General features: G+C 39.3%; 1 protein-coding gene across 2 annotated transcripts in view; it reads left to right on the forward strand.

Moving 5' to 3' along the window:
- LOC126922578 (uncharacterized) overlaps positions 1-19,353 on the forward strand; it is a 107,327-nt gene that overhangs the window by 17,052 nt on the left and 70,922 nt on the right. For both annotated transcript variants that reach the window (XM_050735318.1, XM_050735319.1), the window contains exon 2: positions 14,562-14,740. In XM_050735318.1, the coding sequence (XP_050591275.1) occupies positions 14,562-14,740 (179 nt within the window). The remainder of the gene's footprint in view (positions 1-14,561; positions 14,741-19,353) is intronic.

Here is a 19,353-nt window from a genome sequence, read left to right on the forward strand (position 1 = left end):
ATCAGATTATTTGGTACATATAACTATGCGAAACAATGTTCGAAGCTTTGTTATAAAGTTATAACAAAAACGAATATACATATATCTTTTCTATTTTACAGCAATAGAATTTTTTGTGCGAATAACTTTAATTAAAGCTAGAGGTATCAAACAAACATTGGTATCGGAGTTGATTGATTGATTGAAACGAAATAAAACCAAAGTGAACAGAGTAGCATAATAAATCTAATTTTTTACTATCCTATATTTTTATACCAGTTTCTTTTTAACTACATTGTGTGCGAGTCTATTCTTTTCTTATAAAAGTTAAAAGTTATATTTGAGCCGTCAGTTCGCTCGAAATTTATTGCGATCCGTGAGTTCTAGCGTTTTTTTATGAAATTTTACTGGCCTGTAAAAACGAAACTTTAATATGCCAAAAAGTAGAGAAGCTCTTTGACTTTTTCTCTACTCTAAAGTGTATAATAAATGGCGCATAATGAATATAAAAACACGACAAATTTATGTTATATCCTAACATAGCCAGGCAAAGTTTGCTTGGAAAAATAGTAGAACATACTATATACGGTACGTATACAGAGTCTTAGTTCGATAAAACGTAATTCTACACCACGTTCTTCGTTTGATTCCTGTGCAACAGTGTCTGCAATGTCACTTGTCGATCGCATTCTACGGCCTTGAAATCTACATTAAACACGGAGGGGACAATTGTCGTTAATGTCTCGCTGTATTGCGAGCAAGTAATCCTCCGAACGAAAGAGAAACAAGAGTGCTCCTTCGTACCCCCGTCTGTAATTTATCCTCAATTTACTCCCTATTACATGCATCCATCTTAATCTAGCTTTAAACGAAACCGATAATCGCCTCGGCCCTATTTTCTTAAAGTCTTCGTCCACGGAGAAAGTCGATGCGAAATCATTTCGTACACGTAACAGACAATTGCGCTCTGATTAAATTTACCGTGCATTCCGTGACTGCAAGCAGAGCCGAGTAATCATGTTCGAAAGGCGCTGCAATTATCACGAGACGCCAGATGGGAGAAAATATCCTTCCCGACGAGAGACGTTTCATTATCGAAATTACCAGAATCGATGACGAAAGCCGAGGAGTCCAGCTAGTCATTTATTCGATTTCTCCGGAACACTAATTAAAAGCGGCGCCCGTCCGACGATCTGGACGTCTCAGTCGGTAGTTTGTAATTAATTTTATTGAAATCGAACGAAGCCTCGCTGCGGCCGCGGGCAATATAAAAGTTGGATCGTAAAAATCAATCCGCGAGCGGCGGGGCGCAAAGGGAGAAGAGAATTAGAGAGACACTGTGAAAGAGAGAAAGGGATAGAGAGGAAGCGCTTCGCGGAACAAAATATCGGTCGAAATGCGAGCGGAGACGAGATTGAACTTTCGACCCGATCTCCGCGCCGCTTCAACGAGACAGCCTCGCACTTGGTGCAAATTGCGAACTTTCATGCTCTCCTCTTCTGTTCAGCTTTTTCAATAAACCGTGGAAACGCGAGAGGAGAGAAAATTGCCCCCTGTCCGCGGGCAAGAGGAAGAGAAAATCGAGAGAGAAAGAGAAAGAGAGAGAGGGGGGGGAGGGGGAGGTAATTCACGATAGTTTCTTCAGGCATTATTCGATCTTTATGACGTGACTGTATCGTGGCTCGAATCGTTTCAACGTAATTTTCTGAAGCCAGTTAACTTGTCAGTTATGATCCCGGATATGTAAAACGCTGCCTGTTTCATATAGTCGAAGCGTAGCAAGTTGAATTTCACCGACCGAGCTATCCGTGGTTTTATTTGCGTTTTAGTGGCTGAATCAACCTGACCCGAGCGAAAAATTAAGTTGTCCAAAGTAGTTCGGCCAATTACGAAAGTTCGCCAACAGGTTCGGCTTGCTGGCGATTTTAAAAGCGATTCGTACTCAAAAGAGGTAGACGTCGCTCCGAGAAGTTAATACCCCGCCAGTAGAAAGTGGGTCATTTTTTATGGCCAGATTGACGGACCATTGCTGAGTTATTATATCAAGAATTGGAATTCTCCTGTCCTTAAATTGAAATTTAAGAATTACAAAATTGGAATCTTCTAAAGTAACAAATCTAGTTAGCTAGTGGGAAAGTTAAAATTTTCAGTTTCAGATTGATAGAATCCTTTTTAAGCGAAATTACAGCAATTCTTTACAATCGTACACGCAAGATACATTGTTTAATTACACGTTTAATATTATTTCATTCCTAACTGCAAGTCGATGAAGTTTTATCCGTACGCCAGTAGAAACGTTTCCCTCTGTGCTCGGTTCTTGCGTCTCTAAGTTTTAATTTGAGCAGTCGTTACGCGATAAGCGTTTCGCGAAGTGCACATCAACAGGGTGGATTGATCGCCGTGCATTAATTTCGTCGCGCGAGAAAATTCAGCGGCGAGCGAGCGGACAGCTTCCGTTTCGACGTTGAGATATCGTGTTCCGTCATTCTGACGGACAGAAACGGCCCGTTCAACGGATCGTTAGGTAAATAGAAAAAAAAGGAAAGGAAAGAAAAGCAAAAAATAGACGACCGGATCCGGTCGAGTGATTTCTTCTCTTTAGAAGTGCGGCTACCTGCCACCTATTTTCCACCCATGAAACCCAGAAAGCTTTCTCGCCTCTCCTCGCATTTTTCAAGTTTCTCGCCACCCTTGTTCCATACCTTTTTTCGCCCCTTTCTAGCCCTTGGTCCGCCTCCAACCCTTCTCTCCCTTTATCTGCATCCCTCTGTCTTTTACGCTTTTATTCCCCTTCGTAATTTTCGTACCCTTACTATTCTTTCACCCTTTGCTTTTTTTTCAACGTCAAGACAAACGTTATCATAATTCCTAGGTAACCATTCTCGTGTCTCGAGTTACACACATATTTATACCGAGGTCGAGTCGTTTAATTTTATTACTTGAAACACAGCGGTTGTTTCGAGTACGGAAAGAAGTCCTCCTCCTCCTCCTCTTTCTCTCTTTTTTCGTCCGCAAAGCGAATAACGAACAGAACCTTTGAATCTTTTCTCTACAAGTATCTTCACGTGACAGAGTTTTTGCCATAATGAGAAAGCGAACGGAGAAAAATAAAAATTAATTGTGATTATCTGTTCCCCAATCTTTTGTAGATTCAGCTCATTTAAAGGTTTATTAGCTTACTGATAAATTGAGGAAAAAAGACGAACTGTTCTCCGAGGAGGAAAAAGCTCTAAAGGTACTTGTCTGAAACATTGACGACGCATGACACAGTTCCTCGAACGGCAAAGAAATAAAACAGACGAAAGTATTTGTTCCAGTCACCAGTAAGGGAGTTCTAACATTTTTGTCCTTTCTCTTCGTCTTTCATCGTCCCTCTTCCTCCTCGCCCCCTTTTAGCCTTTTGTCTCCCCTGTAAAGTTGAAGAAGTCCGTTTAGTCTAGTTTTATTAGCGGCACGCTGCCTTTTCTTTTTCCCGCTGCTCTCCGTCTTTCTAATACGTCTTCATTTCCCGTACATTTCCCGGATGCTACATCAATTTAATCTCTTTTTGCCTTTGCAAACCCCCTTTTCTCTCGATCCTTCTTTAATCTTGCCAACAGTTAATTAATTGAAACAATATGAACAGTAGCCCACGTGACAAAATAAAACGGTCCCCAACGTTAATGAAACGATAAATGTTTAAAGAGAAAGAACGCGAGACTTTACATTATTTGGAGTTAATATGTCGCGCACGTTTAACAAGACACGTTCGTTTTTTCGAATCTAGTAGTTCGCTTGAAAATAGTAACACGAACAGACGCAGAAAGGACGAGAGAAAAATGTGCATGGAACTGTACGAGTTGCCACTGGCAAGTGAAAAAGACCAACATTCTCCCCTGTACTCCCACGGCAGGGTCGTATTTACGCGGCATGATGTGGCGTGACTGGCAAATTTCACTTCAGCTCGCTGTTTCTGCGCGAATTACGCGACGTTTATAATCCGTAACCCGAGCCGATGCAATGGGATGTACCCCGCGATGCGTGCACGACAAGCACGCGCGCGAACACACGTGTCGAGCACGTGGTAGTTCTTCAGCCTAGCCGTGACGAGAGCTCTACGCTGTTTACACCGTGTTCCATCCCCTCGTCTCGGGAAATTTCACTTTCCCTTTAACCGTAGCCGAGTTGTTCCACGATTAGTAATTCCTCGTCGAAGTTGCTCGCGGTCTCTATATTTCCTCCGCGAACTATGGACGTAATATACGGCGTGGCGTGCAGCACGCCGTTGAGAACGAGCCCGTTGATCGAGCGTAAATTAGGCACAGCTGTAATTATCGCAGGTGCACGCGGTCGATTAATCTGAGACCGACAATTCGCAACCAAACTACAACTTGGAATAATCGCGAGAAACGGTGAAAAAACCCGTGTTGCGATGTAATTACGTTGAAGCAAATGAGTCCGGCTTAATAAACTGGTTTCTCGTTAATTTGAATTTTTCAATCGTACTCCAGCCTGCTGGTATTTAATTCAATATGCTTGGCGTGTTATTACGAAATGAATTATAAACAATTGAATTTTTTCCCAATTAAGTAATTCATCGTACAGTGTAGTCGCAGTGATGCCCGGTTATAACGTTGGCAAATTAATTTACCGTACAATGGGATAATGCTACACCATATGAATGTATAATTACGTTAGTTTCGTGATGTAATTAATTAAAATCAATGCAACGATGTTAATATAATGTTCACTTCGAGTTAAAGCATTCGTTTAAATGTTCACGTCCATGGATAGGGGAGAGAGCATGCTCATTACTATGTTTTTTGTTTCATCCCGATATTCCAGCTGGTTTCGGAGATATGGCTGTTCTAAGTTGCTCATTAGGTTACAGGGAATACCGAATTCCTGAATGCAGCGTGACCTACATTTTTTCTTGGAAATGCGTACGCCGCAATAGCAATGGTAAAAAAACGCTGACTCAGCGTCTGTCACTGACCAGCGCACGTATCGCCAGTGCGGGGTAGGTTAGTGAGCGCGAGCTACAGAAAGAGAGAGAGAGAGAGAGGTCCGAGTGTGCGACAAGGACAGAGCGAGTAAATTATTAAAAATTCCCTTCCTCTTTACACGACGATATCTCGGGAACAGGGCGTCGTATCGGGACGAGGTAAAAAGCATTTTAAAGGAGAAGAATTGCCGCTTTTAACGTGCTTCGTGCCGTTGATAACGCGTTATTATATTCTGAGCTATTGCGGTGTAAAGTTTGAGAAATTTCAATAGGTTTTCCATAGGGCTTTGCAATAGAACATGTGGTTGGTTTGATGTTATATTGATAAGCTAACCTTTGAAATGTCCAATTGCATACAGTGCTGATAATTAGATAGTATAGAGTTCAGCCTGTTTCTGTTTACCAAGGAATTATCACATGTAATTTGAGAGCGAGGCCAAGTACTTGACTGAAAATTATTTTTCGACGTTTACTCGTATACTCAGGACCATTATAAATATAAAATTAGCTTTCCAATTCTTATTTCGCGTAATAATTACGATCTAAACTATAAATTTGTTACAAGAACTTCCTTCATTTATATATCCACCGCTAAAAGTACAACGCGAAGAAACGCTTGCACGACCTTTTGCGAACTCCAAGCAACCACATGTCGATTTCTAATTTCGTTCGAAGCGCTGTACGAAATTTGGTTCGAGCGTCGTTACATTTATTATATTACAATTACAGCGAAATAGTAGCTGACAGCGAACTACATCGCAAAGTACATCCATTACCCCTGTGCGTCGTTTCAACTGTCTAACTGCAGGTATGCATGTCACATGAACACACGGAAGTGTCGTGTACGCGTATGACACGGCCGTGTGAATGCATCATATGCAAATAAAGCAAGGGGGCGAGGTCGTGGACCGGCAAGTTTATGCGAGAACACGATAGAAATTTCGAAGATGAAGACGATTGCACCCAGTCGTATTACATCGCGCGCCATAAATGTTCTCAAATTGCTAGGATTGTTCGTGCTTTACGATAACTTAGAGCCAGTCGAGCCTCGACCTGCGTCTTGCTATGCGAAATCGTGAATGTTTTAACAATCGAGATGTCGTAGCCATTGTCATCAGAAACTATTATTATACTACAGGACACATGTCCTGTCTTGGAATTACTTGACATTGTAATAGGATATTCAGGTTTCCATTGCTACGTCGATGGCGGTGGCCCAGTTTGTTAAACAATGGAACAACTACCGTTGTAAGCTTTCACACGCAGCGACAATTAGAATTGCAACGCAGCATAATTTACGTTGCGAAAAGATGGATCGAACGAGTTCGTTATACGACACGTGAAATTATAGCGCAACAGTGTTTATTACGTAATTAATAATTGATATGAATGTAATTAGAAGATGGATGAATTTAGAGTGGATGGACGATCGCAACATTGGAAACTGGATATTAAGTCTGCAATGATATACAATGCTTATAACATACAATGCTCTGGAATTACTTCGGACTTATACTCGACCATTTGGGAAACTCATTCTGTGTAACGTTGCCAGCTGGGAATGAAAGTGTAAGTTCCATTTCTTGAAGCATCGGCAAAGTAAATTTCGTTCGGGAGCAACTCTATAACGATTCAAGCTTCGCTCGAGCAACTCTTTGCCAATGAAATCAAGAACGAACCTCTTTTCTCATTAGAGAGAAGATTCGAATCTCTGCTATATTCGTAGATAAAGCCTCTCTGCGCGGAGTGGATTTTATTTTCAAAACCATTTCCGTTTTATTTCGCTGATTTCATTTATCCCCTAATAAAGAGCAATTCTCTTCACGCCTATTGTTCCAAATCTCAAAAGTCATTTGAAACCAAGTGTTAATATAGCGATCTCATCATTGTATGGAAAGATAGATTCTCGTCTCGAGAAGAAAAACTTCTACGTAGAAAATTAACATTCGCTGCTGGAGAATTTTTGAACAAGTGAAGCAGAGCATCGCATGCTACATATTTCTTCATAAAGAATGTGCAAGTGAGAACTTAGGGAAAGAATTGTGAGGATTATGGAAGAGTTACGGCGACTATGAGAACGAGAGTCAGAATTTAGAGAGACGGAATTTCGGCGAATTGTGTCACCTTGAATGAGAGTTATTGTTACCCTTACAAATAGCAAAACAAAGGTAGCACAGTCTAATCTTCTGGTTAAAACGACTGCAATCTATTTAATTAAGAATCAATTATATATACTTAAGAAATTACCATCTATACATTCGTTCAACTGCTTATAAAGAAACTGAACTTTTCTTACCTAAGTTCCAATCAACTTAAAAGCATAGTTTGTTTCTGTTTCAAACATCACACTCAACTTGCAATTTGCTTGATGTATAGTGGCTACAACAAGTATCGACACGTACCCTTATCTTTCAACGAAATTCTTCTTATCTTTTATCGGGTCTTTTTATCAGAGTTTACACTCGATTTTCATAATATTCGATTTTTGCAGCGATATAAAAACCTTACTAAATCATACGAGATTTAATATATCAATGGTCTAACTATATCGATTAATTACTATGGAAACGCTATAACAAATATTTAAACGCATACTTTGTCTCAAGTCTTACGCTTGGACTCGAACTAATTTGCAATCTGCTTCGTCGTCTCATCAATAGCTGCGAGCGTAACAGACAGACCCGTAGTCCCATTCGAGCGTTCCCGCACGTTTCAGCGGCCGACCCAGCAAAGAGCAATAAAGCAAAAGTCAGAAACGAGTAAACCCATTGATTCTGTCCGCTCGTCGTGGCAAAGCGTTCCATGAAGGCACGCAGAAAAGTGGAAAAAGTATACGGTCGACAAGGAAATGTCCACTTTCGCGGAAATTACGTGGAGGCAGTGGCCAGTGACACGCTGACACGGCGGTGTACTCGCATGTACAACGGCTACGTAACCGGGGGGTTGGTCTCGCACAGCGATGTGCCGACTGGCAAGAGCGACCGCACTTTACGAGCATTGCGGCGAAAATATATGATTCTCTCGGTGGCCTAGCGCGACCGTAAACTTTCGTCCTCATTGTTTCGAGCGACGGAACGCTAAGGGTTTGGGGTTGAGACGGTTGAGGGGAGGGGATGGGGTTTGGTCTGGTTTAAGAGCGGTAGACCGCCGCAGGATTCGAGACAGACGTAAGATTAACGGCTGGTTTGCTTTGTAGTTTTATAGTCACCAACTGTTATCCCCATCCCACTCTTTCTTCGTGGCTTCGACGTTTCGCCTATCCGATATCCTGCCTTCTCGATGACTATTTCTTCTAAATGGAGATTTATGATGCGAGAAATCGTGTACCCAATGCCATCTAGCAAAGTGGATGGTCGTAGGTGGAGTTAAACGAAACGAGAAGAATTTAAATAATCGCATCGCTGGATTCTCTGCTTGCAAATAGCGAAAGTGTCGGCATTGCAGTGATGAAGATGTAAAAATTTCCTTAGAAGGTATAGGCTAACTGTGTGAATGTATACATTTATTGGTACGATTGGAGAAATGGAACTTAAATATAGACGTGTTTCTCTTAGTAAATTTTGCGTTGAGGAAAAGAGAAAGAGAGAGAGAGAGGAAGAGAGAAAGAGAGTATTTTCTTTGAAATATTTAATTCTATATTGTCTGGATATTTTCATATTTTTGATATCATAAATATTGTATAAACATTCACGGTTTACTTTCGGTACATAATATATCATAGAATTAAGAATAAGAATATATCAAATGAACTGGAGAGCTTCTCCCATTTCTAAAATTAAAAACCTCAGTAAAAAAGTGGGACAAGCACATCCTTCTCGAAAAAGAAATTAAGTACAGAGTTTACGCCGGGAATTTTGTTTTAAAATCGTGGAAGTATTTCATCGTTCCAAACTCAACTTACAGGAAAATCGTATTACTTATAGCTTTATAAGACGATCTGATATTTCCATTTAGATTTAATAGCTGGAATTTAATAGGAGAGTTTAACTTCAGCCACAATTTTTTTTTTTTTTAAATTAAAGATACCGCCACTTGAAGCTTTTCTTTGAAATTCACAACAGTTTGTTGCGTTGCAATCAAATTTTCGATTTCTCTCTTACATTGTAAAACCTGCAAGCATTACGTAGAAGTAGCAGATTCCCAGAAAAATCGTATTAAATATATGGCATTTCAGCTATTATTTGTAACGAAAGAGGCTCTTCAAAAACTTCCAATCTTTATTGCGTCTACGATAAGGCGTTCTTTACTTTCGTACGTAATGGTTCCCATAATCCCCCCTTCGTTTCCTTCGAATGCGGATTTAAACATCGTTCGTCATCGTTTTACGCAAACGACACGCGTCCTCCTCCTCCCTGAGAGGGATCGCGCGTTACGTAGACGGGTGCAAAAAGGGGCAAAAATCGGGATAATACTTTCGGGAAATAAAAGTGTCGTTTGCTGGTGAAAAAAGCTTCGGTAGTAATAGCAGGGCGAGAGAGATTTCGAGGAGGTGAGTCGAGTGCCTACGAAAGATAGCGTAACGCCGTGAGATTTAGCACGTAGTAATTCGCCTTAATGCCGACGTACATACGCGTCCTCGTCGGTGCTCCATTCGAAAGCGATATTTGTATTTCGTGGGACGTGCCGCCTCTGCCTTCTTATCGTGAACACACCCAAGGAGATTCACCAGAGCGCGTTTCTCTTTTATCGCGTCGCCTTACACTGCAAACAGAACGAATGACTACTTTTTGCTGCGGTTACTTTTATCGGGTACAACGCCGATATCAACACGTTGTAGACTATACGAATTGGGCTTAATTACTCGTTGCGTATTTTCTTTTTTGTAAACGATGTAGAGTTATATTTTTAACGCTATGCTTTATAATAGGACTACGAATGTTTATGCAATTTTACGTATTTAATATGAATAAAATGTCGTAAGAAGGAAAAGGATGAAATGGAAAAAGAAATAGAAGTAATACTATGTAGCTGGAGTAAAAAGTTCTTGACGTTTGAAGAATCTATTTAGAACCTATATACCTTGCTGAATTTTCTATAATGAATGTTTGAAATAAGCTTTAAGTTTGAGTTAGATATACTTTCGTATCATTTTATAAGGCCAGCGATAGGGGATCGAAAGTTAAAATTTCCATGAAAAAGTTAGCGAGTAAAGTAGCTTGTCGTTTAAGCACCATCTACCTATCGCGTTCTTAATACTTAATTGATCGATAAACCAATTAATCCACTGTGGCGTTTCACAGTAACTTTACTATGTAATAGACTCGGATAAATCCACTTTAGTTTTGCTTTAATGGGTGCAGAATGAAATATGCAATTGCTAAGCCAACGAGAGAACTCCAGTAGAGAATTATAATACAGATATGTTTCAAAACTGTATAATGATCCTTCGATCTACTGGGCTTTGATATTTCGATAAGTGTTGCAGAATTTTATCACGATATTTTGATCCACGAAATTCCCAAATTTCGGCAAATATTTTCAAATTTTGTCACGACGTTTTAATCTACGAACTTCTAAAGTTTCAACGAATCTTTCGAAATTTTATCCCCATCTTTTGGAACGTGTCTGTCACATCCCAAACATAGCTATTGTTTTTCTTTAATTACCGACTAAGAGAGCCTGAGGCGTCGCTGTACAATTATTCTAGTCGATCTTCAACGCCAATGGAAATGAAACTGGCGTGCGATGGAGAGGGTTGGTGGCGTTCCGCTTGAGGCATAATTCTTTAAAAAGGGAAAACCCAAGGGGGAAGGTAAAAGAAAAAAAAGCAGAAAAAAATAAAATGTCTCGATGATCGGCCAAAGGAAAATAGCCCGCGGCTCAGCTAGAGACAGAAAGAAAACACTTTCGGTTTACGGGATCCTGTATACGGTTTATAATATTATAAAGCTACGTCGATGGAAGGGGAACAGCTTGAGGGGTAAAGAAAGTGGCGAAGGAATGAATCATCTGCGGACATTTTCCTGTGAGCGAGCCCATAGCGGCGAAAAAATAGAAACAGACGGTGTTTGGTCAGACGAAGTAACGCGACGGTGTGGCTGAGATAAGGCGGCTGACACGTTCGAGCACGTTCTACTGATTCTTTTAGGGGTATTGATTAGGATTAGAGGCACGTGTTCGGATATTTAATCTTATTTCGATTATAGTTTCTACCATTGGAGAGATTTTGCTGTTTTCTTAAAACGAAGAATAAAATCCGAAGTAGCGGATTTCTTTATTCTTCATTTCGATGGTTTTCTTAACTTTGCGATACCATAGTGGGACACCGGGAATATTCAGCAGTTATTTTTGTTTCTGACATTTCTGAGAGATAATGTTTGTTCTTTATACTTGTGGTAATTTTTTACTATAATAACGTAAGGTTAAATATGCATATTTTAAAGACGTTTGTTAGATATGTTGGTTTAGTAGATAGATAAATTATACGTTAACTTCAGCTATTTAAATACTTCCAGTTTTGTAGGGAAATGTTCAAAACACTCATATTTATTTAACATACGGTCTAATATAAATGGGTACGTATGCAAACGAGAAGAGGAATAAAGGGCCGAAATAAAATAATATCTTGAAATTATGCTGGAAATATGAAACGTATATGCATGTGCACATAAAAGTTCAGATATGCAATGCAAGGATATAAAGTGCAACAATAAAGGCGATGGAGTGCATAAACAACTTTATATTCTCGGAGGAAAAATTATAGTGCAAAAAGTTCTGATATATTCGTCGTGGAACTTGCTCACAAAACAAAAATGTGTACAAGTAGTTAACACTAGAATTATTAACGTTTAATGTGTACCTGAAAATATGTTATACGCAGACAATTATAACTAGAGTGATAAAAGTAATTGCCCAAAACCATCATTTTTATCAATATATCTACTATTAATAACTTACCATATATATATATATATATCATAAATTCTAACTTAAAGAACATTACATTTAACTCTTACTGCAGTGTTCAATTATACAGAAACATAAAAAGCATTTTATTTAAATTCATAGTGCAGTATCCAATTATGCAAAAATATAAAAAAAGCGTTCTTTTCTTACATTCAAAGCATAGCGGTAAATTATGCAAAAATATAAAAAAGAAACGTTTCCTTTTTAATTCATAGTGCAGCGTTCATTTACTAGGCAAAAACATAAATTCCCGTCTAGCAGCGCGAAAGTGTTAAGCTTTTTCTATCCTCCCCTTTGACTCTACTCTGTCAACAGTGAGCCCTCTCGGTTGCCTATAAATTCGTCACGCAGCTCGATATCCCAACCCCATTTCCCGGGGCAACGCTAAATAAAGAGGTAAAGGTCGACGTGTAACTAAATCCCTCCGCTGCACGACGATTTTCAACCCGTGTACATCATCCGTATTCGCGAGCTCTGCTTTTTGTCAATTAATCTGCAGTTATCAGTAGGTCGGGATAGGATGAATTCGTGCGACGTTGGGAAACCAGCCGAGGGGAAGTTGGTCATTTGTATGACGCCAGCGTGCTGCTGTATATACGGGCGTTATCTGTACACCGAGCTTCGCCCCTCTGGGGAAGAACGGCCTGTGACACGTTAACGTGAGACCACGAAACGAGAGAGGGACGAAGGGGAAAGTTGTTGGTTGCACACGATGGAAAGAGGATACCTGGTCTCTATGTTTGGGTAGAACGTTGTTTATGCGAAACAGTCAGCACAGCGAGTTACGATGTCAGCGGCTCGTTCTGGTTGGCTTCGTTTGATAATTCGATAGCACTTTTGCACCTCGAGCATAGCGATTCTCGTCTCTCTTCTTTTTTCTTTCCGCGTTTCAAGCTACACGCGCTCGGTTACGGTCCAATTAAATTTATCCGACTGTGTTTTCGACCTCGAGAAAAAAGCGTGTCCGCGATCCAGTGACTGTAAAAGGGTAGTAGAAAGCGTAGAAGAGACGAGGACAAGAGAATACAGTTGTTACATCCTTTTCCCTTTCTCGTTATTTCCTTCTTCTTTTTTATGAATTTCGAAAGCTGCTGTGATTCGTTCATATCGAACATGAGTCATTACTACGAGTCTACGACGAAAAGCAACTGAAATTCCCCGTTTCATTTCGCGCAAATGATAAAAGCTGCCGCGTTTTTCCTCTCCATAGTCTTCTCGTCCTTCCAAAAACAATAATTAAGAACAAATGTACTCGTCAAGGGTCATCAAGGAGAGTTGAATATTCCAGGAAAGTCGAGTCTTTTGCGAATCATTTACGAATTATTTTCGTACGTATCTTGAAATTTATGAAGATTTATAGATACGAAGGAATGATCAAGAATTCGAAGGGAATGGGTCTTTTACGGGTTTCTTTCGTATTTCGAAAGATTTGGAGATGAAGGGAAACTGCTCCTTTTCTATGGCTCGCCACGTTGTGTTAGTAAAGTCGTGATGAACCATGCTTTTATTCCCAACTTTCCTTTCGGATCAATCCCTGTCAATCGCGAATAGGTATCGTTCCATGTCGTTCTGATGATGATGGATGATGATGGAGAGACTGTTCCTAGGTATACTAACGAGGCAACCGTTCGAATAGAGCTCGCGACCATTCCGACGGACGAGTTCATTCGGGGAAACTCCAACAGATTACGGGTAACACGTGTGCAGTCGTACACACAGAAGGGAAGAAGTCGAAAAACGAGAAAGAAACTCACGGGAGATGAAAGAAAACGGATATCCCGATCTCGTTCCTCGAGATTAACACGGATTAATCCACGGAAAGCGAGGCGTTTAATGAGCAAACAAGATCCATGTGATTTTTCTTTTATCCTCCGCTGGAATATCGAGGAGAATTTTACGAGTCTGTTGGAATTTCTCGAGCCTTCCTTTCTTTTTAAGAAGAAAGAAAATATTTCAAAGAAGTTAAGTTTCTTTTGGGGTAATTCCTTCGTTGGCGGAAAAATGTATGAGCTACCGTGTAAGAGTTACGAGACTAATGGATTCCATTAAAAATGCTGCTTACAGTGGCTGCAAAAAATACTGCCATATTATCGTATTTATTACAGCGTTTGCGTATTAATCAACGGGGTCCAAGCATATTAAATTTCGTATCATTTAGTATTTCTTTTATACGGCTACAAAAATCCGATACAATGAAAATGAATTGTAGAACGTATTAATAAAACGCCTAAATATGCGTTTTGTCGCCCTCCTGGATATTTGAAAATATCAGTGACATTAATTATGAAGATTCATATTAATTATGTTAGATTAACATTACAAGTAAACTACTATTACTTGTTTCTAAAAAAAAAAAAAAAACGTTGTACATTTATCACCTATTTTTAAAAGCCACGTACTGAGGAATTTATCGAGTTATATTCCACTCTTCAACTATTCCACGTTAAAATATCCACTTTTTTTTTTTAACCAAGTAATACAAAAGTTAGGAAATCAATAAAAATGGACTTGTCGTATCGTCTTCGCGAGGTTCTCGCTGTATTTTTCGTATTTTTGTTATAAAGATCAATAGAAACGAACCACGACTAAACGAACGAACGAACCACTAACGAAGTTTCTACTTCAGACTATTACAACAACAATATACCTTTCACGAAATATAATTTCACAAACCCAATTGTTTTGCTTGTAGCGCCTGTGCAACTTCGTGAAATATCGAAGGAGGGCTCGCAGCGGCGTCCAAACGATGCCAATAATGACTCAGCCGAAGGGGATTTGCCCGTTTTTGAACCGACAGCGGCGAACGTCAGCGCATTCGTCGGACAGACCGTGTACCTGCCATGCCGCGTGCGAAATTTGGGAGATAAAGTGGTAAGCCGCAGTAATTTTCTTGCCAAATGGAACGCTAGTTACCCATCGAACCGTGTTATTCCTAAAGACAGCACGAAGAAACGACGAGAAATTATGTGTGTTCTATATTTTCTCTTTTTATTTGACTAAACAGAACTGAGAGGAAGAAAAAAATGTTTAGCCTCGTAGATCGTATTTTATAAAAGCAGCGTGAGTTTTATAACCGATATGAAAAGTTGCACCGTAAAGGTGCCACGTAAAAATACCAAGGCTGAAACTGTCCCTCCGGCTAGCGTTTCGTTAACCAGAGGCAGTAAAGATTCCTGCCACTTTTCAAAATGCTAGACTACAGGCCTTCTTATCTTGTTCCGTACTACCAGGAGAGAATTTTTTGTTCGTGAATGTAGCGACCTGCAACTTTAGAATAACCTGCTGGTTAATTGCCCTTGCAGAGAATATCAGACATTATTATTGTTATATCGTATTTTATTTGGAGTGTTCAGACCAATTAAGGGTCAATGTTGCAATTTCTTCCAGTCAATTTACGTTACCGAACGTCGTTTTTTTTGATATTGCACTTACGCTACTTTCAAAGAATTAATTCATAATTTCTTCTTCACTGTTTCCTTCTCCACTTGGATTCTACAGTTTTATGAAGTTGAACGAAATCGAAGTATCTATAACAGTATGACATGAACTATTTTTATTTCAAGTTATCCTGTGAAAATAATATTTTTCAAGAATGTCGAAATCGATATTTCTGATATAAACATCTTCCATTAATTACTACATTTAATAGAAAGATAATTTTGCAAATATACGATCAGTTGACGTTGTATTGAATTAAAAAATTTAAGAAAACAAGAAACGTGACTTATCACTCTGTGCTTTCTACGTAACATATAATAATTGAAATTTCATAATCATTTAAAAGAACGATGCAAGTATTCGTAAGAATTACAGCCGTCGCAATCTTTTAATCTAGAAGTGATCGAAAAAATCAACTTAAAGAATTTCATTTGAGAAGTATGTTTTATATATTTGGCCAAATGTTCAGATGTACAACAGCGTGCCTCGTAAGGTATCACCGATAGGTGATAGCGTAGATATTAACCTCAAAGGAAACACGTTGATGTCTCTGTGTTCCTTCCTCTATGTGCCTCGTTTTGATCGATTGTCACGAACACGCCAGCCGTATAGGCTTTTAGAAGCAGTCAGTGTCTACGGTTTTCGTGCTGGCTGGTTTCTAATCGCGACCGCTGTATTTATTGGTCGGCCGTTATTACGGAAACGGCGATTTGTCATGGGCTGGTATTAATTACACCAGGCGGGGTGCAGAGATAACGGAGGCAAAGGGCTACGACGTCGTCGTTGTCGTCAGAGACGCGAGACAACCTGTTTGAATAGAAATTGGCCTACGAAATGGGAACCGGAGACTCGAGCGCAACTTCCGAAAATTAATTGTTACAGGGCTGTTGCAAAGTACGCGCACTGCCGGAATACGAGGCTGTCTCTAATCGAAATTCTCCGGCCTCGTTGACTTACTAGTCCCTTTAGTGTATTTCATAATTTAAGCGAACTTACAAGTGAAATGATTCGATCGTGTGCGGCCATTTGCTACGTTTTGGAGAAATCTTTAAGGGGTAATTATGATCTTGGGTCGTTTTCAGATACCTCTAGTTTCAAGGAGATAGGCGGAATTTATTGGTCTTAGATAATGTTCCTAAGAAGCACGAATAGAGACCACACGAGAGAAGAGACTGGCAGAGATATTTAGCCCACCGAGAATCAAGCTTTATAGTTCGCTATATAACTCAGGGACACAGAATAATTTTCATAATTTCTTTATGCTGCTATAAATACTTGAATTCCTCGTCATATGTTATAAAATTGTAGGGCACGGATGCTTTAAAAACAGGTGTTTTACAGAAATACGAAATCAAACATTTTACAAAAATCAAAGACGCAAAATAATGTTTGTAATTTAAAATAAAAATAGTTTATATTATGATGCCATAAATACTTGAATTTCAACTGTCATAAAATTATAAGATCTAGATTATGTAATAATATATACATTACAGAGGATGGATTACCATACAAATCACAGACATAAATTAACTTTCACAATCGAAAATAAAAATATTTTCTACTTTATAATAACTACTACAAACATTCGAATTTCATTATGTATTAATAGTAGGATCAATATAGATTCTTAAATGCCTGTGAATTTTCTCTATCAGGCGAGAAAGCCAATTGTTATCTTAACTTTCCATTTTGCTTACCAAACAACCACGATTAATTAAAGCGAACAATTCCTGTTGCCACGGACAAAGAATTCCTAGCGAGTCTCCAAAGTTTCTCCTTCTTTTTCTCTAGTGAACACTCTGGCTATTTAATTCCCGTTTCCGTGGATCTTGCGCATTTTTCTATTTCATCGGTCGATTACCGTGCGGGAAATCGCGAAATGTTGCTGAAAGCGGTAATCAACGATTCCCTATAGTCAGCATTTCCACCAGCGATAAAATCTTCTTGCTAAAATCTTTCTCTGTGTCCCGGAAGCAAACGCGGACCAGGCGGTGGTTATAAAAGTTTTGAAAATCGATCGCCAACTATTAGAGAGAAGACATTACCTTTCTAGGGGTTGGATGGTAAAGGGCGGAAGCAAAGTATGAAAGAAAAGCGAGGAATTTATGCTAATCGATGATCATAATCATTTCACGGGGAATCACGGATCGTCGCACGCCAGCAATAACCTTGTCTGGTTGATTCGTTTTGCTCATAGACAATCGTTAGGTTAAGGGTCGCTTGACGCCGTGTTCGCTGGATATCATTTCGTTTTACCGCTCGTCGGACGTCGACGTTGTATTATTTCTGAATCCGATTCTCGATGCCGGCGTCAAAGTGAAAAAGCCACTTTCCGGCTATCAACTTTCCCACCAATATTTTCCAATCGATCGGGCCCTGTTCGATTTTTTCCAATATATATTCCTTCGGTTCTTTTTTTTCGTCTATTTTTAACCGAACGATCGGTTGTTTGATCAAAGATCGGCCGTAACATGGCATAATGGACAAGTCATATTCGATTCCCGACCGATTAATATGGAAGCTAAATGAAATTTAATCGAGGAGTTTTATCGATCAAACGCTGCACTTTGATTTTGACTGATTTTTACCTCGTTCGGTAAAAGCTCGCGGTCTTATTGCAAATTTTATGCATTTGCGAAAAACTTCAACGAGATAATACGCATATAATATGCAAAAATATGTAGAATAGTATAACACGTTGAGGTGAAAGATTTTTTTGAGAAAAAAGAGCGGCTGTCATTTTTAAAAGGTGAAACAGATCTCTATTTATGTTTGACTTTTATTTGTGTATATAAAAGTACGTTTGTACATAAACTTCCACGGTTCAGTTAACAGTATTTAATCTGCCGCTAGGGGGATTAATAAAAGCCTGCAATTTTTGTTAACAGAATATCAATCACACGGACAAAACACATTTATCTTAGGTTACAAAATACTGGTGTTTGATCTCCCATAGATTTGACGGTATTATATTAATGTTGAAATAAAGTCGTCATTGTACATCCATTTCAAACAATTTTTTCGTTAACGCTATTGTACTGCACCTGCGTCCGTCCATGAATATTTCACCGATTCGAATATCGTGGCTACGTCCTTTTTAGCTCGTTTCCGTGTAGATTGAAACCGTTTTCGCGACATGCTTTCGATCCAATTTTCCCTATTTGAATCTTACTCTGTTTTCTTCCTTCATTGAATTTGTCTTCATTCATTTTCTTTTCAATTGATTTATTTTTAATTGAATGACGATTTGAAGTTGTTACGGTGATAAACGAAAATATCGAGACTTAAAAATTATTCATAGTCGAATTATAGGGCAAATTAATTATTATGAATCAAGTAACTCTATCTCATTTTACAGTACTCTACGAAAATTAATATTAACCACGACTGGTGCTCGTGATTTGCAACGTAGCCGTATTTATTTTATTCCAACGCAGGTTATTTTCGATCAATATTTACCAATACTTTATTTGACACGAAATGTTGGATGTAAATAGCGCAAAGTGGTACGTGATTTGTTGACTTTGCCTGTGTCTACTCGCGGTTTTGATGGATGACCGGATGCAGCCTGTTTCGCTGTTTATGCAAAACTCGAGGAGTCGGTGTCGTGCACCGCCTATCATTTCCGATGTCGCATATTCGCCAGGAATTTAAGAGCAGAGACCCGGTTTCACAGACGTAACTTGCAATTTCGATTGTCCCATATTGAAATATCGGGCAAATATCGGGCAAATAACGAGCAAACAGCGAGGCAAACAACGAGCATTGGAAATTACAGTAATGTAGTTCGATATTTCCTATGTAATTCATTCCACGACCGCGTGTTTTTGATTTCACGACTACATCGGCCACGCTACGAAACGCGAATATCAGTCAACAATCGAAGAAAGAGCGGTTAGATTGATGGGAGTAGAATGAACCCGTCAATAGCCAGACACGAATCTATCTAGCAAACTTTGGATACTCTGGCAATTTTAAAAATCCATTCTACGCGGAAATTCAAACGGTTTCACGGGCTGATGGAACAATGGATGACGGTAGGA

The sequence above is a fragment of the Bombus affinis genome, chromosome 12 (genome assembly GCF_024516045.1).
Source record: "Bombus affinis isolate iyBomAffi1 chromosome 12, iyBomAffi1.2, whole genome shotgun sequence".
Taxonomy (NCBI): Eukaryota; Metazoa; Arthropoda; class Insecta; order Hymenoptera; family Apidae; genus Bombus; species Bombus affinis.